The sequence below is a fragment of the Emydura macquarii genome, unplaced genomic scaffold (genome assembly GCF_026122565.2).
Source record: "Emydura macquarii macquarii isolate MOO-44397 ecotype Brisbane River unplaced genomic scaffold, CSIRO-AGI_Emac_v2 contig_1263, whole genome shotgun sequence".
Taxonomy (NCBI): Eukaryota; Metazoa; Chordata; order Testudines; family Chelidae; genus Emydura; species Emydura macquarii.
Window position 1 is genome coordinate 6,419,956 of NW_027131400.1, and position 27,090 is coordinate 6,447,045.

The 27,090-nt window shown below is 43.2% G+C and overlaps 1 protein-coding gene across 8 annotated transcripts in view; it reads left to right on the forward strand.

Moving 5' to 3' along the window:
* Nucleotides 1-27,090, forward strand: part of TPK1 (thiamin pyrophosphokinase 1) — a 448,492-nt gene that overhangs the window by 58,718 nt on the left and 362,684 nt on the right. For 3 of the 8 annotated variants that reach the window (XM_067550351.1, XM_067550358.1, XM_067550352.1), the window contains exon 3: nucleotides 5,259-5,371. The exons of the other annotated variants lie outside the window; for them this stretch is intronic. In XM_067550351.1, coding sequence (XP_067406452.1) covers nucleotides 5,293-5,371 — 79 coding nt within the window. In that variant the 5' untranslated portion in view covers nucleotides 5,259-5,292. The remainder of the gene's footprint in view (nucleotides 1-5,258; nucleotides 5,372-27,090) is intronic. 8 annotated transcript variants of the gene reach the window in all.

Consider the following 27,090-nt stretch of genomic DNA (forward strand, 5'->3'; position numbering starts at 1 on the left):
GGACTTGTATACATATCGTGAATGAAATATACTAGATCGAATCTCGGTGATAGTAATTTCTCTCCTAACCATGACACAACCTGTTTTAAAAGACCCAGCCAGTTCTTTTAACCATGTCAGGTAGAGCAATATGAAGATATATGATATTTACATGACCAGATTTTCACAGTTGGGTATATAGGGTGAAATCCTGGCCCCACTAAAGTCAGTGGCTCCAGACAGGATCTTACCCCTGGACTCTGATCCAGCAAAGCACTTTTGCATCCGCTTAGCTTTGAGCATATGAAAAAGTGCATAAGTGCTTTGCTGGATCAGGGCCATAATTATGCCTGCCTAAGATCTTTGCATGTACAAGATGTGTGTAAATCAAGTATTTGTACTTGTACTTGGCCAGTTAGTTGGCTAATTAGTCACAGATACCAGTATTTGATTTGGTGCACAACTCACACATTGCTAGCTCTTTCAGAGTCTCAGCAAGTAACTGGTGGAAGACTGCATTTGTGCAAGTGAGTGACACGTCCATAACTGCATGTGCTTAATTTTGAAAATTTCCTCATATTATATAATCATTCATATGCAGCCTCCCATATCTATTCAGTGAGGGTCACCAAATATATTTATCCTTTTAGGTAATAAAGAGAGTGCTGTAATTCTAACAAAGATAAAACTGATCTTAAAAGAAACCGTTATTGGCCACTAAGGTCAATACTACCTCCATTTTGATGTAACCATATCAATTAAAGTTGTCATTAGTATGCACGTATTGTGTACTCTAGTGAAACATTAACTGCTGCCCGTACTGGTTCTGTTGAGAAATATAACATGAAGGTTGTTGGGACAGCAGGCAAAAGTAGTTGATGTCCATGGGCTTACGTGCAAGCTGTGGGATTTATAACCAATGGAACTTTTTGCAATGAAGCATGAAGAACTGCAAAGATACTGACAGTATTAAGTTCTAGAGTTTCTCTTTCCTTCATTGATTTTTATTGTGTTTATTATATTGCTTCCAGGCATATGTATTTTCGTTTTCCATTAGAGCCAGTAGTCTTCAGAGAGTCAGGCTGGTATAAGTAGCACCCATTTCATTAAAAATGGCTCCCTTTACACATAACGGTGACTGTGATTATTAAAAAAAAATTTTTAAATAAATAACTTGACATTTGCTATTAGGCCTCAAGGCTATTAAGTTTTAAATGCCATTTGTTTTTCATTAAATAGGCTTTTCTTTCTTAAATCCTTGGCTTATTCATATTAGAAAATTTGATTCAGCTTTTTTGATTTAAAAAACAAAACAAAAACCTTATTGAATTTGCCAACTAAATACAGCATTATAATCTTATAAGGCAAGGTATGTTTAGCTGGTAGTTTTTTCTCCCCATTGACTTTGAAATAGAAACCAGTGAGAGTCAAAATAAGTTTGTCCTAAACTGTTAAAGAAATTATGAACTTTGGTTAAAATGGTATTTTGTATTCCAAGTATAAAATTGGAAAATGACATCATCCTACAGGGACAACTGTTTTTTTTCCTTCTCTCCATCATTAATGATGTTATTCACATTACTCCACATTCCTTTTGAACACACTATATGAATAAGTATCTTGTATTTCATATGTTTTATTTATTTTAGCTTCATTCAGATACAATATCAGCCTCCTATTAAAAATCAGTTGGAGAATCTATCTGCTGAGCATATGAGGCTTGCAGATTAGATCAAACCTGCAATTTATCAGCTCCGGCCTTGCTAATGGGTTGTTTTTTGGGTTTTTTTGTGGGAGGGAGAGTTAGGGGTAGCACGGCAGCAGTGTATAGGTAGTATAAAAAGCCTAAAAACTGTTAAACTAAAATCTAACAGTATGTTTCCAGAAGAGATCTCTTACAGTGAACTTGAATATAGTTAACATCTAGTTACAGTGCAATATAATGAAAGTCCTTGATTGTTTCTGGGCACTAAAATACACAATCTTGGTCTACACTACATATTTACTTTGGTATAATTGTGTTGCTTGGGTGCAAATAATCCATCATAATTTAAATAATTAAATGGAAAGATTCCTTCTGACTTCATTGGACTTTGGATCAGGCCTATGCTGTCTAGGAATTGAACGGAATCCATAGCAGCGTTTTTCTATTGGAAAATAATGATTTCATTATAAAGAACTGCATTCTGTATTTTTTCCCCTCTTTGAGCTACACCATGGTACTAAACTCATTCCATGGAGAGGACCAAATTCTTTTTTTTTTAAAGAAAAATTAAGTCTCAATTCTTTTTAATGAATTTTGTACAGAGTAACATAGATAGGTAGAAAATTCAAGCAAGTCAATCAGAGAAACCTTAAAGGTAAAATTTTCACAAGTTCCCAGTCTCCTTTGATTTTCAGTGGGACTTGGCACATTTGAAAATTTTACCCTCAGTGACTCTCTTGAGTCAAAATCATTGATGTTTCTCTTTGTTGTGGGAATGAAGATGGATATAAAGAGAAAAAGGGTAGAGGAAAGAGTGTGTCAGATAGAGGAGAAGGCTCCTCTATGGCATCTTCAGGAGGAGGATTGGAGGAATAATAATTAAGAATAAAAAAGTCAGAGAGACAGTTATTAGAAAAAACACCACCCAAGGATGTATAACTGATCATTCATGTGTGTGTGTAAAATAAAAATGTTTAATGCTAGACAAAGAAAAACAATGATTAGTCTATTTGTAAAGAAATAAAGACCATGTGCATTTTTAATTACGGTCCATGGGCTCAGTTCAGGACTACATACTGTCCCTAGCCTACAGCATAACATCTGCTAACCTCAGTGGGAGTTTACACAAAGATTAAGGCAAGAATATGTCCTTTATTTAGCAATGAAACTTTTAGTTATTATCATTAGGGACCTTTTTGCACATCCAGCAATAATCAGTGGGAAAATGTTTGTCTTTATGACGATTGCTATTTACATCCTTAGTTCCTCTTCTTTCCCCTTCTCCCTTGGTTTTTCTCCTTCTCTCTGTCTTTCTTCATTTCCCTTTCTGCAGCAACTCCCAATTTCTACCATATGGGTTTTATTCCTACACCTTTTGCCATCCGATCTACTAAAATAATAGCAGTGAAATGCTAACATTGACATTTAAGCTGCCATCATTACATTTTAGCATTAAAAACCCAGTGAGCCATTGTATCGAGCTCTCTGCAGCAGATTCAGCACAACATTGGTTTATATACGTTACTTGAAACTGGAGCTTGTAGAAAAAAGGGTACATTTGTCATGAAATTTTTTGCAAAAAATTCATACTTTTTCATTGAAATTTCAAATTTTGAAATTTTACTGCTGACTCAAAAGTGGGTCAAAAATGCAACAATTTTTTATCAAAAATGGCTGTAAAAATTCAGCTCATTCTTTTGATCAAAACTGGAAATACAGTGAATTTTGACTTTCTCTGTTTGCACCAATGAGTGCTAGAAATAGTGAGTGCCTAGTGTAAAAGCTGCCAGCTAACATTCTGCAGAAGATGCACATGTAATTTAACTATCTCAATTGGAAAGATTTGGCCCACAAACGTAGTTCTTGATTCCACTGCTCTATACTAACAGTGCAGATGATTAACCATTTGCACAAACTACCAATGGAAGTGGTGTGTTCTCTGTATATTGATGTCTTTAAATCAAGACTGGAATGCCTTTCAGGAAGATGTGCTTCTATCAAACATGAGTTATTGGGCTCAGTACAGGTCTAACTGGGTAAAATTCTTTGGCCTGTTTTATGCAGCAGTTCAGACTAGATGATCTAATGGGCCCCTTTAAAATCTGCCAACTACACTATACAGAGATATTAGCCTTTTCATATTTAAGATTTCATAATAAAGCCCTGCGCTTAGCATTCCCTCATTTCCCTAACTTTGGCTTGGAAAATTGATTTAGTCTAAAAAGAACTTCACATACTATGTAGGAAAACCAGTGCATTTTTGCTTTGAAGAAAATTTGTCAATCTATTATTGAGTTAAAGGTAATTAAAAATTAGCCTGATTTGGATTGTTGACTTTTGGCTAATGTTTCTTTGTCTCCTGGTACAAAACTGGCTGTCTGTTCAATCTTCCCACAGCTCATGCATTGGCTACCATATATTTGAAGCGTATGTTGTAATAAGTTACTGAGTTTTGTTGTGGTTAGTTTTCTGTCCAGTCTGGCATCCACTGATTTCAGTGGGAGTTGCAGGCGGGCACTATAAAGCTCCAATTCTGCAAACACTTAAGGAGGGTCCTTAACTTTAATGACAGGAACAGTCCCAGTGGGGCTGCTTAAATGCTTGTAATTAAGCATGTGTAGAAGTGTTGTCAGGATCTGGGTTTACATGAATATGAATGTTTCCTTCTGTTCACCAGTTCAGCTTACAAAGGGGGAGTAATTCTATAGAAGTCATCTAACAGAGGGCTTCCTTTAGCTCAACTAGTAGAGGCAAGAGAACTAGGGTTCTAAGCGTGTCTTCGCAGCTATGAGCCTTTTTAATGGAGGGTGATAATTTCTCCATAGATGAGGTTGAAACACTCTATATCTACTGCCTGTGTTGTGTAACCATTATAGGGTTGATTTTTATCCCCTCAGAACTCCAAAAAAAAGAGAGGAATCCAAATGCTTTCGTATTTTTAGTGTTAAATCTGATGCACAGTTAGAACATTTTCTGAATGTTGATCTACTTGAATAAATACTATTTGAGATGATAGAACTTTAAAATGTCTCTTTAAAAAAAAACTGTGGTGTCTTATTTTTTTGTGTCCTTTGATCTGTAGAATAAAATCACTTTACAGCACAAAATTTGAAATATACAGTAGGTAGAGACTTTGCTTCGTGCAAGAGGGAACTTGCAAGGGTAGGAAGTAAATTGTTTAAAAAACCGAGATTATATAAAAAAAAATAGAGAAGAGATTCTCTGGTGACAAAGGGGAGGGAGGAAAAATAGCAATGGTGAATACTATTTTTATCAGACTTCAGGCAGTCCAGTCCTACCTTTCGAAGGTGAAAGGTGTTTATCCCTTCCTTTAGGATCACATGAATGGGTCACAAGTTGGTGACTGGAGATGTGGGCATAATATTGTGCATTTGACCCACAGGCAGGTGGCAAGTTCCTTCTGGAAGCTCACTGCTAGGCCTCGGTGTTGAATCACCTCTGAGTTGGAATGGATGAAGGGTGACGCTCTGAGGAGCATGGGAATGTGTCATGAAAGCCAGTGTTTTCATTTATTGGCGTTGGGCGCATAGGTGAACAGTTGCTTCCCTTGCAGGTTCAGCGCTGGGCCAAGGCAAACGTGAGTTGACATGGCAAGAGGAGCAGCCAGGAAGCAGCCACCTGAAATCATTATTGTACATCTTGGTGAAAACTGCTTGAGATTTTTAAGTATGTTGACTTATTCGTAAGAGGACTGGGAGATTTAGGGGAGATCCAGGACCTTTTCACGGGCTGACTGCAAACAGATTTGAAATGCTGCAGCAGAAGGTGTGATAAGGCCAGAAGATACCCAAATTATCGGAAGTGGGAAAGATTGGTGATTACCTACCAACAATAATGTATTTGGTATCTGAGTTAGTCAGGAAATGATGGGGTTCACTTCTCTGGCCAGGCAACAGGTATATTTTTGGCCGATTGTTAGTTAACAATTCCCCGCCCCCTATCTGAGAACCCATCCGGGGGTGTGGGGAGACAGACAAGCTATTTACTGATGAGAGGCCCCCTGGGTCTAGAACCTAGGCCTATAGAGCTACTGGGCAGCTGACATCTCCTGGTTCCACGCAGCAGCACAGGTAACCAATTCGCACTCCACTTCCCATGACCTGCTGTGGACACAGACATGGGGATGTTCTGCCTGAAGAGTTTGACAGAGAGCATACCATGGCTCCAGATCAGTTCCCTGCCCTAGATAAACACAAAGGGTGGTCCAGGGAATGTCCAGGAAACCGTATGGATCTTCTGTAGCTGCCACGACTGTTCCTGCTCCTTGCTCTTGAATTCCTGGCTTGACCACGGCTTGGATTTCGCCTCCTGACTTGGACCTTGAAACCTGACTCTGACCCTCGGTATCGACCCTAGCCTTGGACTTGACTGTGAAGTCCTTGGCTACTCCCAGCCTCAGGTTTGCTTTTGCTCTGAACCTTGGCCCTAAGTGCCCTGGTTGGGATTCTGACACCTGGTGACAGGTATCCAGTGCAGATTCTTGTTCCACAGGGGTGTCTGGTTTCCTCCTATTGCAGAAGTTGGGAATGGATTTAGGGGAAAGGATCTCCCTAAAGAAGGTGGGAGATGCAGTTGGGGCTCTTTGTGTCTGGTACAATGAGGAGAAAACCCCCCTTTTCCCCAGCCCTCTAAGGGTGGTGAGGTCGCAGCAACGGGCTGGGACCACTTGTGGAGGGCTGGGAGGTAGCAACAGCCCTCCACCAGGAGAAACTATTAAGGAATCATGACGTGTACTATATGAGTTATTGCAGGAGAACTACTGAGGCGTTAACAGTGTTGCAGCCAAAAGGCCTCATCTCTTGTGCCTTGTCATTCTTTCTGCCCATCAGAGACAGTGACCTTGGGGAGTGTGCACAGGCCCATTTTTCCAGATGGGAAAAGTGATGAAGTTTAATGGACTTGCTCAACATTACATAGATAGGCCTTGAATCAGCATCAGGATTCACTAATACACTTCCTGTTCCTATGCTGAATCCCATTGACTTCAGCTGGATTTTATCTGGGTCCATCCCAGTGGATCTCAGTGCCAGATTGGAACCAAAGTGGGTAGTAGAGCGGGAACAGAACTACTGGCTGATAATTTCAGTCTCATAGTTTATTCATTAAAACACAGTGCCTCTCATTCAAATTACTTCAGACCTGTGTACTTAGTGAGGCCAACTGTGAAATGAGGAAGATAATGCTCATGCACCTTTGTAAAGTGGTTTTATATCTACAGATGGAAATGCTATGTAAGTGCAAAGCAGCATTATTAAACACATTTTTCAGATGATGTAGTAAAGCACACAAAGGTTTAGTGATGGCTGTTTTTTCTTAAAATAATCTCCCAGACACCTGCAGCCCTCGGGTCAGTGTCTGTAATATGCCTCCCTCTGGACCTCATCCACACACAGCATGGGTCTATGTGAGTTTTTTGTTGGAGAGCTTGTAAACTCAAGCTGTAGCAGCTTATGGTGTTAGCTCTGGAGGGCTTTGTCTCAATCCTCAGGACAAAATGGTGGCCACTGCATAAAAAGGGACCTCCAGAACCCCCTTAAAATTAGAGAGAGAAATGTTTATTTCAAAAGAGGAGGGTTTTTTATTTGATTATTATGTTTCAGTAAATTGAGTGTGGTGGGCTGGTAGGCCTGTAGACAGAAGACTTCTCTTTATCCACAGAGCAGATTGAGCATGGACTAAAACACGACAGGGTTACCTCACACTGCCACATCAAAAAGATCATGAGCCTGGCTTAAAAATCATGAGATTTTAAAATAACAAATTTGAGGTTCCTTTCATTTGTTTTTTGAGCCCGTAAGGTTCACCTTTCCATGCTTATCTCTGCAGCCGCAAAGTCTAGAAATGTTTTTTTCCTCATATAATCATATGATTCCATGAATTGGGGCTTTAAAACAAAAAATAATCTACCAAAAACTACAAAATTTTATAGACCAAGAGAAACACCAAATAGTGAGAGACTCCAGACTTGGATATATATTGTAAGTAGTTCAGTCTACATGCCTATCAAGCTTTTGATCTCTCTGTTGAAAATGCCAGCAATGGTGCTAATTGCAGTAGTTTTTGTGATTTGGTTCCTTGTCCAGTAGAGCCATGATCCTGAGAAGTGCTGTGCATTTTGGTCTGATCCACTGAAAGACTGAAGCATGTGTTTAAAGTTAAGCACATGGGTTTTCCCACTGAAATGAATGGGACTGTTCACATGCTTAAAGCTAAAGATGTATAAAAGTCTTTTTGCTGGACCAGGCTAGAGTTCTTAGCACCTTGCGGGATTGAGCCCTCAGAACTGGATGTTAGAAATGTTTTTTTGAGAATAAAGATTAATTTAGGATCTCTTTTGTTGTTATCCCCTCTTTTAACAGTAATTCTGCTTAAGGCTCTGAGCGCATGTGGACAGCTGTGTGTACTTTAAAGCCTGCAAGTCTGACCTTAAAAAGCAAAGATTAAAGGGAATAGGAGACAAGTGTAATGCTCTGCAGAATTTTGAATAATGTCAGAAAGCTACAGTAGGTTTGGATAGAATAGCAGCTTAAGCATTGGAATATGCATTGAACTCCATTTTAAATAGTCACATACACCAGAAAACATCAGAATGAAATTCTTTCCTGACAGCAGGTATAGTCATGGGAGGAGAAACAAAGCTATTTACGGTATAAAGTTCCATATCAAGAACATAAATTAGGTCTCAGAGAGAGACATTGCTTTTTTTAAAAGAGATGCTCACTAAGACAGTTATGTTACTTTCCTGCAATCTGAATTTATGGCTTTGAAATGGTTATGCCCCATAAGTCTTAATTAAGTCTGCCAATTTTTGTATTTAAGTTGAAGGATCTGGTTGAAAAGACAGGCTGCGAACAAGGACCTTTCTTACTGGCCCCAAAGTTTGTCTTTATTTACAGGCTTTACTGTATTTTGGAGGAGGAAAGAAAATAATAGTTATCTTTAATTATTGCCATGATCTGCAACATGTCAAAGCACATAACCATAAACAAGCACAAGTGGCTTACGATAAAAGCAGTAATTATTCATCTGACAAAGCTTGCAGGACTGGGACCATATGCATTACGGTCCTTATTGTGGCTATAAAATGGGGCTAATAATATTTACGCTCTTTTGCAAAGTGCTTTGAAGTTCTTGGGTGAAAGGCTATAAGCAAGGAGGAATGATGTGTACTAATATTCTACATCGTGTTGTTTTGGAAACTTCTGGAAGGAATGTCAATGCTGCAACAGTAACCGAAAGCCATTTCTTTAACATTTTGGAATAAAATTATTGGATATAAATTTAGGCCAGTTTCTGACTGTAGTAGAACCATTCAATGGAATATCATGCTTACAACCTTCGTTTTAGATGGTATTTTTCTACCATGAGGCAATATGAATGACATATTGCAGAATAAAATGAGAAGTCAAGCCCTTCTCCAGATTACATAAAAATTCCTTATGCAGTTCTGATATTGTATGTGATTTTTCTGGCATTTAAAAAAATTTTAGTTTATTTTCTGTAGATGCAAATTCATCTAATGATGCAGTAAACATAAGTTGTTCTTAAAAGCCATTTGTCAAAAGGAGCCTGTAATGGATTTAGAGTTGTAGAATATCTTATACCAGCAGCAGATCTGCATATACCTTCAGTATATAAATTCAGTAATAAATTCAGCCTTGAAGTGTTAACTTCTAAGAGAAGCAAATGAAGACAAAAAACATTGTTTTAGAAGTCAAATGTTTTTAAATGTTGTTTCCAAAAGACAGTCATTCCTCATCAGTTAGGATAAGAACTGTAGGATAAAAATGTAAATATTTCCCAGATGTGTAATTTTAACAGAATCTCACTTTGAGGGCTTGGAGCCTGTTTCCTCCCTTTTACGGTATTTATAACTTTTTTTAAACTTCAAAAAGTTAGAGAACTTTCATTAAATCTGTTCATTTTTAAAATTAATCACAGCTTTCCCTTGGGGGTACATATGGGGATAAATTACATGTGACAGCATTGAGAACTATTGGTTATTTATGCAACATTGCCCAAATCCGGCTTCCAGCCTGAATACAGACAAGGGACCACCGTGAGGCTCAGGGAAAAGGAGCCCTCTCTCCAAGGCTGTGAATAACTCGACACTTACTGCTCCAGTAGCAATATTCTCTGTGGTCCTAACGTGTACCTTAGATTAAGCATGATCCAAAGCCCATTGAAATAATTTCTTAGAGTACCTCATAACATAGGCCTAGGCAAATCAGTGCTTGCTATGAAGAATAAAGTGAAATCCTGACCGTCCTGAAGTCAAGGGAGTTTTACTGTTGACTTCATTGGAGCCAAGATTTCACTCATAATTCCTTAGGGAAAAAAATCCCCTGCAGGTGCAGAGATCACCTTCCATTTACATATCTACTTTACTCTCTAAAGATCTCAGTACACTTCACAAACAAGTTGATCCACCAACTAATAAATAGTCTGCCCTTTGATTGCACGCAGAAGCTATTGAACAGCACACACCAATATTATATTGAGGTTTAGGGCAGCAAAAGACTGGTTTATCTAACTGAAACTGAAGAGGGAGCTAGGTAGACAGGAATTTGGCTAGGACATCAGGCCTAACACCCCACAGCATAGGGTGACCAGATGTCACGATTTCATAGGGACAGTCCTGATATTTGGGGCTTTGTCTTATATACGTGCCTATTACCCTGGGCCCTCTGTCCTGATTTTTCATGCTTGCTATCTGGTGACCCAGCTGCAGCATGGCCTTGAGGGACAATTAATGACCACTTAGCAAGTTTGCAACTTTTCTTTTTAATTTTGAAATTGAAGGGATATCTAGAGTGATATATCTAGTAATGTGGCTTCTGTTACTGACTTTACTGAAGTGAAGATATTTCAATATCTTTGTGGTAAACCCCTCAGCTGCCTCCGTCGGCCCTATCCCAGTGGGATGGGCTGAGGCAGTGCAGGTCAGCGGAGCCAAGAACTAACAGCTGACCGTACTATTATTATTATTATTTATTAGGCTATGCCAGAGCCCTGACTCATGAGGCAAAGGGGGAACAGCCGGCTATCTTGCCAGGGAGGTTATATAGGCCAGCTCAGGAAACCAGGAAAAGGGAGGGGTGTGGCCAAGCAGGGTGGGGAGGACAGGGAGTCGATCTGCCTGCTGGCCAGGAGTGGCAAGCAACGCTGAGCCTCCAAGCCCCTAGAGTGCCTGGGGCAGGGACTGGGGAACTGATTGTGTGCATTGTAAATACATAAGCGCAGGTTACTGCAACACAGAAAGTCCTTTGTACAAGGGGGAACTCCGAGGCCCAGGAGAGCCTGGCCAAGTGGCATGCTACAATCTTGTTCCAAAGAAAGAAGTAATAACAAAAAGTTGAGGCTTTACAGCAAAGAGAGTTTATTTTTGAAGCTTCAAAATAGAACAGAAAAATTAAATTTTCTCCCTGTCTGTGTCTGTATATTTTTATTTGGATTAAGCACTTATCCCTTGCTCTGCATTTACAAAGTTAAAAATAATACAGTATGCTACAAGAATAGAACTTCTAAATGGTCTAGCTTACCTGATATTACAGTTGTATGCTATCACTGTAAGGCTAATATGTTCAGTTGCTCTTTGTTCACTGTTACCAGCCCTCATTTAATCTTTGCTAGCTGTATAAGTCTAGATTTACTTATACTTTTCTTGATCCCTTTGCCAATAATATGTTAAATGATTAACTTCGTGAGGAGTGCGGAGAGATCACTGTTACTTATTTTCCAAAGATAAACATACTGAGTATTTAGCATTGTGCTATGAAAGCAAATTTACAGTGCGATTAAGTGTCTGCAGTATACTGAAGATACCAAAGTCTGCGTTCCTCTTTCTTGTCAAATGCAGTGTGTGTCATTATCAAGCCATATGGGTGACTCAGAGAGAGAGAGAGAGAGATTGAGATTTGTTGACAAGCAGCTGGATAGTCAAGGGTGTAGATTAGAGACCAAAAATCATCTGTATATTGTTCTCCAGCCACTGTACCTGCCATTCTTGACTCCACTGTGCCCTTTCCCACTCCTTGCCTGCCTCCCGTACAATAATGGGGAGAAGCCTGTGGATGCCAGGGATGGCAAACAGAAGAGGTGGGAGCAGCTGGTCCTAGTGTCAGGGATCAGTGGCTATGAACGTCAGCATGTGTTAGAAATAATCAAACAGGTTGTCCCGGGGGTGGATTGGGGAGACAGAACCCTTTATTACCTGCTCGTTCCACCTCGATGCTGTGAGTGTGGAACAAGGGGGTTACTCTACAATTCTTTTATCCATAACAGTATGTAAATGTATACATTTTCAGCAACTTCCCATAGACCCTTATTTGGTTACATTGACACCTATAAAATGAATATTAACTACTACATAATGAATATAATTATACCTGCCCCTGTTTGTTGTTTACAGGATTACCATACAGCGGGTAGGAATGGTACCACCTTAAAACCTATTAATTTTACACTAACATTCTTTGAAGTAAAGGCATGCCAGGGGGAGAAGGAAGATAATGCTTTCTTCCCACCAAAAGGCCTTGCACAGGAATGGCGATAGACTCATCCCCTGCAGAGATGGCCAGGAAGGAAGGAGAAGAAGAGAGATAACAGACTCTAACTAATATTCACACCAATTAACAGAAACAAGCTTTGCCCTTGCCTTGACCCTGTTCCCTGTAATTTTGGCCTGACCACTTGTCCAGCTTTTAACTCTTTACTTTCCTACAACGTTGTCTTCAAAGTCTTATTAAACTGTTCCAGCAAGGCTTGGGGGGTGATATTTCAGTGTTTTCAAGGATTTGACTCTTAGAAGGTCACACAGCTCCTTTCTTAATTGTGAGGTGAAATTTGTCCCCTGACCTGTTCGCATCTGTTTGGCAATCTTCACCAGGGCAAACGCTTTCAGGAGCTCACTGGCAATGATGGCTGTGGTAGCTGATCAGAGAAGGACAGACTCAGGATCTGGTGATATTGTCCAGTATCAACAGTATGTGTTTTTACCTGGCTGTGGACTATTCTAACGGGCCCACCAGTTCCACGTCTGTTCTTTCAAAGGGCACTCCTTCAATGGACAGTGGTGCCAGAGTTGCCTTTGGAATCTCTTTCTGACCTGTTCACTGGCACTTGGGACATGATGTGCATGTGAATGGGCACCTGACCAGTAGAATCTCATGGTCTCTCTGAGTGTCTTTTCTCCCTCAAGATGGTCTCCACCCAGTCTCACCCGTGAGGACAGTCCTTCCCCAGGTCTTCATCTTCCTTCATCTCTCCTTGTGGCACCCTTTATCAGCCCCCTCGGCCGTCTCCAGTCTTCTAGAATCTTTAGGCCTCAGCTCTGCCTCTGCTATGGATGCACCACTCCCTTCCTGGATAATCTCTTCAAAAAACTTCTGGACCTGCCCCAGGATGTCTGAGTAGGCCAGGACTTTGACTACTCCGGCCTTCACCATCTTAGTATGGTTTTGCACAGTTAATCTCACCTCTCTTGTTGGGTGGAACTGTATGTCTCTGTAGATACGCTGGAGGTAGATCATGCCTCTACGCCTTGCTCCGTGCCCCACCAGCCATTCCCTGACCAGGGTCTGGCTGCAGCCAGAGTCTATCAGTCCTTGGACTTTTACTCCAGACACTTGTATGGGGACTAGCATTTTCCTTGAGTCCCTTTTCTGAGCCTGATTGTCTGCTGTCCAGGCCTGCCTATAATGATAATCCATGAATGGGCAGTTCTGATGGATTTGGCCTTGTTGCCCCCATTCAAAACAAGCCCCCATAGTAAGAAGCAGTTCAATCATTAATTCTCCTGAGGGAGATGGTCATTCTGCCATGCCTGGATCTCTCCTAGCTGGCTGAGGTGGACTTCTGGGCTCCTCTCAAGGCCTTTGTACCCTGCCCCCCTTCACTGGGGTTGGGTATCCACATGCCTCAGAACACCTTCAGCTGGGTTCGGGAATCAGTAGTGTGTGGACCCCTGTGGCATGGTGGTCTGACCTGTGGCGTTTCTGCCTCAGACATGAGGAACATCAGATAGGGCAACGGCCTCTGCAAACGTTTTGGATGGTCTCATACCTTCCATTCACCCATCTCCCTCCCGCCAACCATGGGGAGGATCTACTTGAACTCTTTTATGATGACCTTTTCTACCATCTGATCCCCTGTGCATTCCTCTAGATGGAGGCACCACCAGCAATGTTCTTTCAGATTCTGGGCTATGGCCTGGGGCTGAGCCCCAGATGGGAATTTCTTGCAGCAGAACCCCTGCTGGTAGTTTCAGGTCAGATGCTCAGGGTGTCTAGGATGGCTGCCTAGACTTGGGTGTAATCCTAAGTGGCTACCATGTCAAGAAATGCCTCTGGGTCATCTGCAGGACCGTTTTTTGGCAGTTTAATTGGGATGGATGGCATTGGGGTGGTATTTTCCCCTCCCGTCGTGAGACATGCTAATGCCCTGCGTGACTTGTAGGAGTATTGCCATCTGCCAGATGAACCATTGCTACTGCTCCTGCTGCTGCATTCCCAGTTTTTAATCAGCTGTTGTTGCTGCCGCTGTTGGACTGCCTGATGCTGCTGCTGGGTGGAGCAGTTGGTTCTGCTGTTGTGGTTGTTGGTTCTTCAGGACCCACTTGAGCAGCTTCTCAAAATCCATCTCTGCTTTTTGTTTTTCTCCCTCTTCTCCTTTTCTTTCTCTGGCTAACTTTCAGGCCTGGGATACTATGGTGCCTGCATTCTCCACCACGTGTGGTAGGGTGCTCAGAAGGCCAATGCCTTCGTCATTAGCACACCTGACTCCAGCCCCTTGTTTCTCTGTTGGGCGGCAGTAGAAATGCCTGGTTCCTGACCCTAGACCAAGAGTGTCTCAGCCTCCACCCACGCATGGGCTTTTGCCCTTTATTGGGGTGTAGTAGGAGCACCTGGGCCCTCCCTCTCCACTAAGTCCCAGCTCAGGGCACTGTATCAAATAACACTGACAGTGGCTTTCCTACAAAGAAAGAGTCTAAGTCTGCTCCCCTAGCTTACTTCCAGCCTGTGTGCTCCTTCTATTTGAGGTGTGGCTCCTGTAGTCCAAGCGCTCAGTAGTTTAACAGAGAGCCAAATGAGCTGGGCCCTGCGGGACCTGCTGGTTCTTAAAGAAGGCACTGCCTCTGGCTCTGTGGTACCCTCTCAAGTTTAATCTTCTGTCTGTCTTCCCAGAGAAGGATTCATCTCTCCAGTAGCCTGCCCATCCCCCCTTTGCCAGGCATCTGAACTCCTTCTAACCCTGCTCCTCCACCCGGAGCATGCTTGGCAGGCCCAGAGGGGTGGGGCTACCTGGGCCAAGTATTGCCTTTTAACACCTTTGGGCTCAGTTTGGGGTTTGTGTACTCCATCAGAGAGAATTCATGGTTTCTTCAGGAAAAGCAGTCTTATACATTTTGATCTAGGAAATCCTCCTTCAAGGAATTGTTCTCGTAGGGGGTTGATGGCCACTTACTATGGGAATTGATTTGCACAGTTTTCTCCTAGCCATTCTTCCTAAACAGTTTCCTGACTGGAAAAGGAATACAGATTTGACTAGTTAACATATCAACAAGACAGGAAGACAGAAAACCCTCAAAATAATGAGACCATGGGAGATATTTGTTTCTTCTTTGGGCTTGACGTAGTAATTTACCACAATGAAACTGACTTGCTCCTTTTTATTTTTGTATATTCTGTTCTTATACTGCATTGATCAGCATAGTACAGCTAAATAAACATATAAATAGTTTAGAGGATGAATCTCTGCATAAAAACATTTTCCACATTTGTGAGGTTATGGAAAATATTGTGCTTAACTAGGATTATAGGTGGTATAGGTAGATGCCCAGAGTTAAGATTGCTTGATACTTCCCATGATATATTCCTGTTTTCAGTTGCTTTTATAACTATGGCAAACTTTAGCCAGTTGGGCTGAAATTTTCCACATTGGGTGACTGTCTCAGGTTGAACTCTTATGAAAAGTTTTAGCTAAACCAGTTCAGCTCTTTCCGAGGGCAGTGTTAGGGAAAAATATGTTGTTTTGCCCATGTTGTTTTAAAAAAACAAACAAAAAAAACTTACAAGCGTTTGAAAAGCTCTAGTGCCCCCATGCTTTGAAGCAGTGACTTTAAGTTTTGCAAGGAAGTCATCCTGGTATCAGGGATGTGTCTTTTATCATCTCTGTGACAATTCACTGAAATGTGGTCAAATTATAAGCCTCTGGAAAATCTCACTTCACATGTGTTCAGTAGAGATATGTTATCATTTGTCAACTGAATTCTCAGAAGATTCTGTCTGCATTGAGCATTGTCCAGCTTCTCTCAGCTTCTGTGCTCTGATGTGCATGCACCATCCCCAGAGAGCCACTGACCATGCTCCATACCAGGACGACGGGCTGAGCAGAGAGCCATTGCTCCTCCCTGCTGCTGTGATCAACTCTGATGCCAGGCACTGGAACTGAGAGTAGGAAAGCTGTCTTTCCATTGCTCTAACTGCTCCTCGCCCAGGCAGTGTGAACTATGTGTGGAAACGGAGAGAAAAACTCTCTGATAGGTTCAGTTTGGGATACGAGGGGTTAAGCGAGACAGTGATGATTCTGGGGGTTTGCTTAATCAATAAACCCTTTATTTTACAATAAACAATCCTGTCCTTATAATAAAACAGTTCTATTTCTATAATAAACAGTTTCACAGCAAGCAATTGCACAGCAAACAGTGATAGCAAAGGGCAGGAGAACTCCATGCACGAAAGGACAAAATGTGCCACCCAAGACTTTAGCGTTTTGTGATCTCTCCTGGATCAACGCGTGGCTGCCAGCATGTGACACTAGGGTGCCCGGTTTTGGAGTTCCCCAAAGAAGTTACAAGACAAACACAACAGAAAACAGTTAATCCATACTCACAAACATTATATACAGGTATACCGTGCTGGCCAAATTCAGTTGCCGTTTGCTTTAGATACTGCAGACGGGAGAGAGCCACTGTGAGTGATCAGTTCACAGTGAAGCGGGCTAGGGAAGATGCGTCAGCCCGCCGAGCCGACACGACCAAGAGATACACGGGGTGCCGGGTAGATTCAATTCCTCTCTGCCTTCTGCCACCTAGGTTTGAACTTTTATGGTTTCCCATGGTCAGCAGAGGCTAAGCCCCATTGGTTGCTATTTGCTGCATGACCTTCTAAGGTCATGGCTTGGAGTTTAGCCAACCAGGTGCTCCTGATTTCCCGGGCAGGTATGAACCAGCCAACCAGGTGATTACAATATCCTGGGCAGTTGCTGACCATGCACCAGCAGGTGGGGTCACTTCATTTCCTTATAAGGAGACAGGTACATGCGGCTCGTGCTGCTGAGTCAACCCTCCCTAGGCTGCCTCTTTATCCACGGGGGGGGGGGGGGGGGGCAGTGCATGTGGTGCTGCAGACGCCACTATGCAATTCAGTCTCCACACTATGAAGCCCCCTGACTGAAAATCAGAGGGGTGAGAAATTGGAGTTGGGTCAGGGAGGAATAGATGCATGAAGTGGGTAGGGAAGCCTTGGGCTAGGGAATTGGAGCAGGAGCTAAGGGTAAGGAGGGGTTGTGTAGGAGTCTGGGCATATGCAATATGATACAGTTTTTAAGTACATGATCATATCCTATTTTTCCATAGGATGCCTGCCTCATTCAGTGCATTGGCTAGACCTGCTCTGGGGATGAATCAGGATTGTGAAGGAGACTGTGATCTATAAGATGCCTGTGTCATTTTTTGAAAAAGTTCGAAATCACATAGTAAATGAGAAAGTGTGGAAGAATGGTTCAGTAGTTAAGGTGTTAGCCTACGACTTGGGAGACCTACTTTCAAGTCCCTGTCCCACCATAGGCTTCCAGTGTGACCTTGGACAAGTCATTTTAATCACTTAATTTCTCTGTGCCTCAGTTCCTCATCTGTAAAATGGAGATAATACTCCTCTACCTCACAGGAGTGTTGTGTACACTAAAGATGGTGAGATGCTCAGATACTATGGTAATGGGGGCCATATAAATAAACAAAATATGTAGACAGATGAAAAGAAAAGACGGTCTTGTGATTAAAATGAGTTGAATGCTCCCTGGAGAGCTGGATTCTATCCTTGCCTGTATCCCAAAGTTCCTGTGTGATGCTGGGCAAGTCACTGAACTCAAAACTTTTCACAGTTGGCCACTGTGTGTTCTTTATTTTTTCGATACCTAAACTGAGGGTATGTCTTCACTCATGGCGGCACTGTTGGCGTCACTGGATTGATTCTTCGGGATCGATTGAGCAGCAGTGGAGACCTGCTCAATCGATCCGGAAGTCCAGGGCGTTAGTCCAACCCCATAAAAAAGATTAACGCTGCGTCGATGAGAGGGCATTTCCCGTCAGTGCAGCATAATGGGGATGCCACACTAATTAGAAGTTAGGATGTTGATGGGAGATACGTAAGCTACTCTGTGTAGCTTGTGTATCTCCCGTTGACCTGTTGAATTTCGCCACGAGTGTAGACCAGGCCTCAGACGTGATATGCACTAGTGCTGAGCACTCAGAACTGTAGTCAATAGAAGCTCTGCTCTGGACGTATAAAGGGCTATAAAATCTAAATACTTTGGAAAAATCCAGCCCCCTAAGTGTCTCAGATTGGGCACCCAAAAATAGCTGACAGGATTTCTCTCTCTGCGTTTTGCCATTGACTCCAGTGGGAGCAGCAATGAGCTCAAAATGTAAATGAGCATGGACCTGTTAGGGGTTCTTATGAGGAATTAATTTTTGATTTGTTTTGAATTTTTTCACGTATATTCTACAGCTAAGCTCTTGAGAGACTGCCACTTTCCTGCTTTTCATTAAGATTGCTGTTTGTTTGTTTGCCCAAATCCCCAGTTTCTTCCTCTCCCTCTTGGAATTTATCTTGAGAATTAATGGCTGTAAAATACTTTAAAAATCAATAGAATTTACATTTAAAAAATTAACAGCCAAAATACATTGTAAGGCATAACACCGCATTCACAGGAAAAGCAACTGGCTGTGCACATTTGATTTATTCATTTAGAAAAGTTCGAGAATACATTTGCAAGGGTTGTATTCCGTTGGCATAATTTTCGCTGGTTTATTAGCAGTGTTGTCACTCTCAAGAGAAAGAGTAAACATCTTGTTTGGTGACTTGGGATGCAGGTAGTAGAATGCAACAACAGAAATGATTTATAAATAGTAGGTATAATTAACAGGGTAGTTCAAACTTAACTGAATCTCTGAATTAGGCTGACAACTACCATGTTAGCATGTGCACAGGTGCAGGGCACAGACTTTACTGAAACTGACTCTTAAGAAAGGTTTTCAGATTTTGAAATACCACTTACGTGGGAGTTTGTGGGAAATCATTTTACTGCTGAATTCATTGAACTATTAAATAGTAGAATATTGGCTAATTTTGTATTTGTGTCCCATATCCTTTGTATGACTCCTTATAACACTCCAGAGTGCTAGTTCTAAAAGCAGATAAAGTACAGACTACTACAGGTAAATAGATTCACATTATAGAGCAGGAGCCTGAGCATCAGTTATGTTGTTTATATACTAAAACTGTCTGGCTGTTGACTTTCATGTAAAGTACGTTTTTACCTTGAAAAGTGACTCTCAAAATGGCATTGTGAGGTTACATGTCTACTATATCTCAATAATTTACCGTGCTCATTTTTCAGGTAAAACATTTTTTGTCTCTAGCTTCCAGCCCTGCAAACTCAACTGAGTAGATCTGAGAGTCAAGCTGGATTCTTAGGTTCAAATTCACCAGTAGTAACTGCTCTGAAATAAGAAGTTTTGTCCACATCTATCCCTCTGTAGTCTTCTGAGCATAGTAGAATTTGGTCCTGGACTGACAATTCAGCTGACATGGTGATGAGCAGAATTTTTTAGTGGAGAGGGGAAAAGGAACTGTTAGAATGGAGTGCAGAGTCATAGAAAATAAACTTATTGATACTCTGGGCCAGGTCTTGTAATCTGTTCGCTCTGATGTCAATGAGTTAACCTGGATTTACAACACTGGTAATAAAATCAGAATCAGGCCCTCTAAGTCGAAATTTAACTTGCAAAATCATTTTCACACCAGAGAGTAGATTACCCTTCAGGGACTGTATCTGCAATTCAAGTAAGAAACTACCGACTCTGAAGTTGCATCATTAAAAAAACAAAACATTTGCAGCAAATACCTGCGGGTCACAAGACAGCAGAACTCCTTCTCAGATAACTGTGCTACCTAATTTTCCTCTAATGAAGCCTCTGCTCCCTCAGCTTTTGACATGGAGGTGGGTTCCATTTGATTGTGTTTGGAAACTCAGCGGTACTGCTATTAAAAACATCTCTGAAATAAATGAACAGTTTCAAAGAGCTGGCAATAGCACTTTTAGATATTAGCAATTCTTCGATTCTCATGTCGATTCCAAGTGGGTGTGTGCACATTTAGTCGTCCCCCCCCAGGGAATCGGGGCATGCCTCGATCCCAAGGTTTTAAACTGTGTGGGACCTGCCACAAGCTTATGGCAAAGGGCAGTCCCCACAAATCCTGTTTGAAGGGCCTGGGCGAATCGCACCAGACAGATTGTTGTAGGATTTTCAGGGGATTCTGTCCAAGGACCAAGACAGAGAGGAAGGTCAGGCTGAAACACCTCCTCATGGAGGCAGCTTTTTCTCCCCAACTACCAGGCCAGTTGGACCCTGGCATCTCAGTGCGGAGTATGCCAGCCTTAATTCGGGAGCCTGCGGTACCGAGGAAGGCTTTGGCACCCGGAGACAGTTGGCACTGCCTTTTACCAGCGCAGAAGTCAGACCAACACCGCTCCCACTCATTGGTGCCGCACAAGAGACAGAAGAAAACTGACAGAGGATGCTCACCCAAGGTGAGAACAGCAGGGAGAGACAGTAACGGGGCGTGTCCTGGGCTGGGATGCCGGGCACCCACCTTTTTGCAGGAGGCACTGTTGACTCCAGGCCCACAGAGGGGTCTGTCAAGTCTGGTGCCAGTGGACTGCCTGGTAGGGGAGAGCCAGGTAGATGGTGGCCAGGGACCTGATAGCCATGATGGCAAAGCAGTCCTCTGCCAGTCCAGAGAGAGCACCAGATGTAAAACATCCAGCACTGCAGTGAAGCACAGTGCCATCTAGAAGCAAACTTGCCATGTTGCAGTGCCAGTTCCCTTCTCCACAGCATCACCGTGGTCTCTGCGTTTGGAGTTTTGGTCATCAGACTCAGAGGCATAGTTGTATATCTCCTGGCATAGTCAGCACCTGTTGAAATGGTGCTGGTACAGACAGGAGGCGGGACAAGCTCCTCCCATGGGCCCTTGGCCAGCTCAGTGGAAGATGCCTGCGCAGTGGCCCCTTTGGACCCCGTGGGCATACCACCAGGCCCAGGGTTCCTATCTTAGAGGCCCCCAGTCCTTCGCCTCAGAAGGATGGGCTACCCCACCGCCGACGGTCCGCTTATTACTGTGCGGCACTGAAGTGGGCACCAAGGACGACACCGATGCAGGCACCGAGGGGGATGAAGGGATCAGCATCGGGGATGGACCTCGGCACTGAATAGGAAATCTCCATGCAGGGAGAACTCTGCGATCCTCAGAGCTCAGAGCATCATTATCATCATCCCCTGACAAGGCAGTGGCAGGAACTTCAACTGCTCCGCCCCCTGTAGACAACAGGGCCCACCAGGAGTTGTTGTGGAGAGTGGTCAAGAACCTAGGGCTCCAAGCAGAAGAGGTGATGGAGTCAGTGGACCCAATCGTGGACATTTTCGCATCAAAAGGTCCCTCAAAAGTGGCATTACCTCTCATAAAGACCATCCCGGCCACTACCAAAACTCTGTGGCAGATGCCAGTGTCTATCTCCCCTACAGCTAAGGGGATAGAAAGAAAATACTTTGCACCTTCAAAGGGTTAAGAGTATCTCTTCATTCATCTGCAGCCAAGATTGCTGGTGATAGCAGCTGCAAATGAGAAAAAGAGGCAAGGCCAGCAGGACCCATCACCTAAGTCCAAGAAGCTGGACCTCTTCAGCAGAAAGGTCTATTCCACCACAGGGCTCCAGCTCTGGATCGCAAACCATCTTGAGTGATCTTGAGCTGCTATAATTTCAATTCATGGGACACTGTGTCAAAGTTCAAGGAGCTATTCCTGGCCAATTCCAGACTGGAGTTCGCAGCGATCATTGAGGAGGGCAAGGCAGTGGCTAGGACCTCACTGCAGGCTGCCTTGGATGCGGCAGAGTCAGCCACTTGAACAAGGTCATCTGCAGTTGCTATTAGGAGGGGTTCATGGCTGCAGGTGTCGGGCCTCCTCCAACGAACAATACAGGACTTGCATTTGAAGGCTTGGGGTCATTTTCAGAGCAAATGGGCTGCACAACCTGAAAGATTTTAGGGCAACCAAGGGTGGGATTCAGCAAGGCAGTCCTCCAGCCCCAAGCAACCATTTTGAGGGTGCACCTGAAGGCGACACCAGGCCAGATCCTGGATCCTTACTCCTGATTTTTTTAACCATATATCCCATTTCTATTAGGCGTAAGCCCAGATAACCTCAGACCAATGGGTGCTATGCATGGTAGAACTGGGATATTCTCTCCAGTTATGTTCCTCCCCTCCCTCCCATCCCCCATTTCTGTCCCTCTTTAGGGACCTCTCTCACAAGCAACTTCTTCTACAGGAGTTGCAAGCGCTCCTAAGGGCGGGAGCAGTAGAGGAGGTTCCTCAGGAGGAAAGAGGTTCTATTTCAGATATTTCCTAATCCCATAGGCCAAGGGAAGTCTTAGACCCATTCTTGACCTGCAAAACTTCAACAAATTAATGAAGAAACAGAAATTTTGCATGGTATCTTTGGCTGCCATCATTCCTTTCCTGGATCCAGGGGACTGGTACAAAGCCCTCAACTTCAAGGACGTGTACTTTCATATATCAATATTCCTGTTCCACACAAGGTCCCTCAGATTCATGGTAAACCACATCCATTATCAGTTTACAATCCTCCCCTTTGAACTGTCAATGGCAAGTGCATGGCAGTCATCACTGCCTTCCCGAGGAGGCATGAGGTGCATGTGTTCCCGTATCTAGATGACTGGCTTGTCAAGGGCCGCTCCAGGGCATAGGTAGAGACTCATGTAACCCTATACGGTCAACATTTGACAGATTGGGCCTAGTGCTGAACACCCTCAAGTGAACCCTATTCCCCACCCAGAGGACAGAGTTTATAGAAGCTACTTTAGACTCCGCTCAGGCTACCAGAGTCTTGCTTCTAGACTATTTTCTCCATCATAGAAGACTTCAGGCACTTCCCTACGATGATGGCGCGGAGCTGCTTGAAGCTGCTCAGTCACATAGCCACATGCACGTACGTGGTTCAGCATGTGAGGCTACAGCTCAGACCTTTCCAGGCTTGGCTGTCATTGACATCCCAACCAAAGAAACAATCTGGACAAGATAGTTTTGCTTCCCCCTCAGTTTCTAAACTCCCTCCTGTGGTGGCTCAACCCTCAGTTGATACGCACGGGAGTACCCCTCTCCAGGCTCTAGCCCTCAATGTCTCTGGCCATGGATGCATCGGCGTTGGGGTGGGGAGCACAGTTAGGAACCCTCAGGACTCAAGGCCTCTGGTCACAGGCAGAGCTCTCATTTCACATCAGTGTCCGGGAGCTGAAAGTGGTTTGCTTGGCCTGCCAGCCTTCCAGTCCCATCTGGAAGGCAGATGCGTATCAGTCATGATGGACACCATAACAGCAATGTTTTATATAAACAGACAGGGTGGAGCATGCTCCTCTCCCCTATGCCACGAAGCCCTCAAGTTGTGGGATTCCTGAATAGCCCACTCCATACACCTAGAGGCATTACCTGCCGGGATCACAGAATGAGCTGGCGGACCATCTTAGCAGGTCCTTCCGCAACCACAAGTGGTCTATTTGCCCGAATATCATGAACAGCATCTTCCGACAGTGGGGAGTTCCCCAGGTAGATCTGTTCGTGACAAAACTCAACAGGAATTGTCAGCATTCCTGAACCACAGCCCGGGCTTGATCATGGACACATTCCTCCTGCCATGGGTAGACTACCTGCTCTATGCATTCCCACCCTTCCCACTTGTTCACAAAGTCCTGCTCAAGGTGAAAAGGGAAAGAGCATTTGTCATTCTGATAGCCCCAGCCTGGCCCCAACACTGGTACACAATGCTACAGGAACTGTTGGTGGCCACTCCAATTGCCCTACCATTGGTACCAGACCTAATCACCCAGGACCATGGCCGCCTCCAGCATCCCAACCTAGAGTTCCTCCACCTCACGGCATGGAAGCTTCATAGCTAAACCCCATAGAGTTGACATGCTGTTAGAGAGGTCCTACTCGGCAACAGGAAACTATCCACCAGGACTACATACTTGGCCAAATGCAAGAGATTTCAATTTGGACAATGCAGAAGGGCACCTCTCTGATGCAAGCATCGGTACGAGTCATCTTGGACTATCTGCTGCACTTGAAGCAACTAGGCTTGGTGGTGTTGTCCCTAAAAGTTCACCTAGTGGCTACCTCTGCATTCCATCTTGGGATGGATGGTTGATCAGTCTTTGCTAATCCGATGATGACCCGTTTTCTCAAGGGCTTGGACAGGCTATACCCCAAAGTCTGTCATCCAGTAGTGACCTGGGACCTTAATCCAGGTGCTCTCCAGGCTGATGGAGGCCCATTTTTGAGCCCTTAGCAATGTGCTCGCTCCTCTACCTCTTGTGGAAGGTGGCGTTCCTGGTCACAATAACCTCAGCTAGAAGGGTGTCTGAGCTTAAGGCCCTGACATCCAAACCCGCATACACGGTGTTCCATAAGGACAAGGTCCAGTTCTGACCTCATCCAGCCTTCCTCCCCAAAGTGGTATCCCAGTTCCATATAAGCCAGGACATTTTCCTCCCTGTGTTCTTCCCTAAATCACACGCCAATAGCAGGGAACGAAACCTCCATTCCTTAGATATCAGGCGGGCACTGGCGTTCTACATTGAGAGGACAAGACCATTTCGTAAATCAAACCCACTCTTTGTCATAGTAGCGGATGGGATGAAGGATCTCTCAGTGTCGTCCCAGAGGATTTCAACGTAGATCATGTCCTGCATTAGGACCTGCTATGACCTGGCAAAGGTGCCAGCCCCAGCACTGACAGCACACTCCATGAGGGTACAGGCCTCCTCGGCAGCATTCCTCACATATTTCCCTACACAGGAGATCTGCAGGGCTGCAGCGTGGTCATTAATCCACACATTCACCTCACATTATGCCATCACCCAACAGGCCAGGGACGATGCAGCATTCAGCAGAGCTGTGCTTTGATCAGCAATTCCATGAGCTCCGACCCCTCCTATTATGATCATCTTATGGGAGTCACCTATTTGGAATTGACATGAGTAAATATTCAAAAAAGAAAAAACAGTAACTTACCTGCTCATGTCCATTCCAAGACCCACCCGCCTTTCCCTCTGCCGGAACCAACTGACAAGAAGGAACCTAAAAGGCGGCGGGTCGGTGGGGCCTTATAACAGAGAGGCACGACTTAAGGGGGCACCCACGCTGAACCAACAGGTACCGGTAGGGGAAAAACTTTCTGACTATGCATGCGGTGCGCACACACCTACTTGGAATGGACATTAGCAACACATCTCGAAGAACAATGGTTATGAAAGGTAAGTAACCATTTTCTCTTTCTTTCCAGAGCACCACAGAAAAAGAAATTTATATTTCTGACTTTTAAAAATGTTGGTCCAGATGCTCAATTGATGTAAATTGGCATAGCTCCGATGGAACTGTTGATTTACACCACCTTAGGATCCAGACTCCTATGCTGTGAGATAATATCTCCTACGTGCTCGTCACATATTCAAAATGTGGAGTGTCTCTTCTCTTTCCTTCATTGGAACCAGGCAAAATTAACAGACCATGGATCTTCATTAGATTAATATGAAATGCATTGTTTAGAATAAAGTCTAGGGCTATATAAAAGAAGGCCAGCTGTGACTGAAATCAAAAGCCTGAGGGATGTCAAGAAAAAGCCTGAATTAGCTAAAGGTGTCTAACAAAGTGCAATAAGAAATTGGCTTAGTGAGGAAGTATGAGATCATAATTAGTGGTCTGAATGATCTTTCTTTCTGCAAGGTAAAGGCATTCCTATCCTGATGCTGGGGATGACAAAAGGTCTTGGGTTAGATTTTTTTTTTAATTTGCACTGATGTGTAAAGCGTGAATAACTGAGATGAAATCTATGAAGTAATTCTGGCTTTGCCCTAGTGTGAATAAGAACAGAACAGAGACAATTACCCAAGAATCTGGGCTCTGTTAAAATGGTAGAATATTATTCTGCCACCAATCATATTTTTAATCTCAGGAATAATGACAGATAAACCTTTTTTCCAAGCCTTCATTAAAAACAGCTTGCTAGAATTCCTGGAATTGAAAAACCAACATAGGTACTGGAACTATGGGTTCTGGGGGTGCTACAGCACCCCTTGGCTTGAAGTGGTTTCCATCATATTCAGACAGGGTTTACAGTTTGATTCAGTGGTTCTCAGCACCCCCACTATACAAATTGTTCTAACACCTTTGAAAACCAAGCGTTATTTGATGTTTTATCCTATGCTTTCAGTAACTTATTCATATTGAGTAGATGTTTTTCAGCCATTCTATGTTGGTGGAATACTCTTTCCTGAATAGAAAAAATATTCCCTATTCTAACGCTTTTTTAACGTAGTAATACCTAGAGCTGTGTAGGAACCAGGGGATATCTGTTGTGTGAAAATAATTCAAACTTTCTGCAAAATGGAATTTTTGAGGAAAAAAATTGTTTCAAGTCAATTGGAACATGCTGTTTTAGTAACATTTTGAAATATTTCATTCCATTTTGACTTTTTATAAATAAAATTTCAAAGTGAAAATTTTGGACCAGCTCTTGTAATACCCTTTCCACTTCCAGGATACAAGTTTGAATAAGCATTCTTTTGTCATTGTCTTTTCGGACAATAAAGCACTATGTTATTAGCCCATTCCAGTGTTGTTATTGTGATAGATTCCCGCTGCAAATGAATTTTTTGCACTTTTTTACAATCATGGGCTGTAGTGAAAATTCTGATACAGCAGGGGACACCTCACTCATCGCAGGAAAAATACATCCTAGAAAGTCCATCCACTATCTTTGTTATAGTGGTATTATTTCAGAAGCTCAAAAAAATTCCCATTTAACACAGTTATTAAGTATCTAAAAATGGTATGTTTGGGTTTTTTTAAGTGAATTTGTTCTCAGTGGAAAGTGCCGGAATGACAGTACCTGAGACCTCTATTTATCCTCACGGCACGTTATATAGTAGAATCAGTGCGAGCTATATTGTCCCACCAAAGTAAA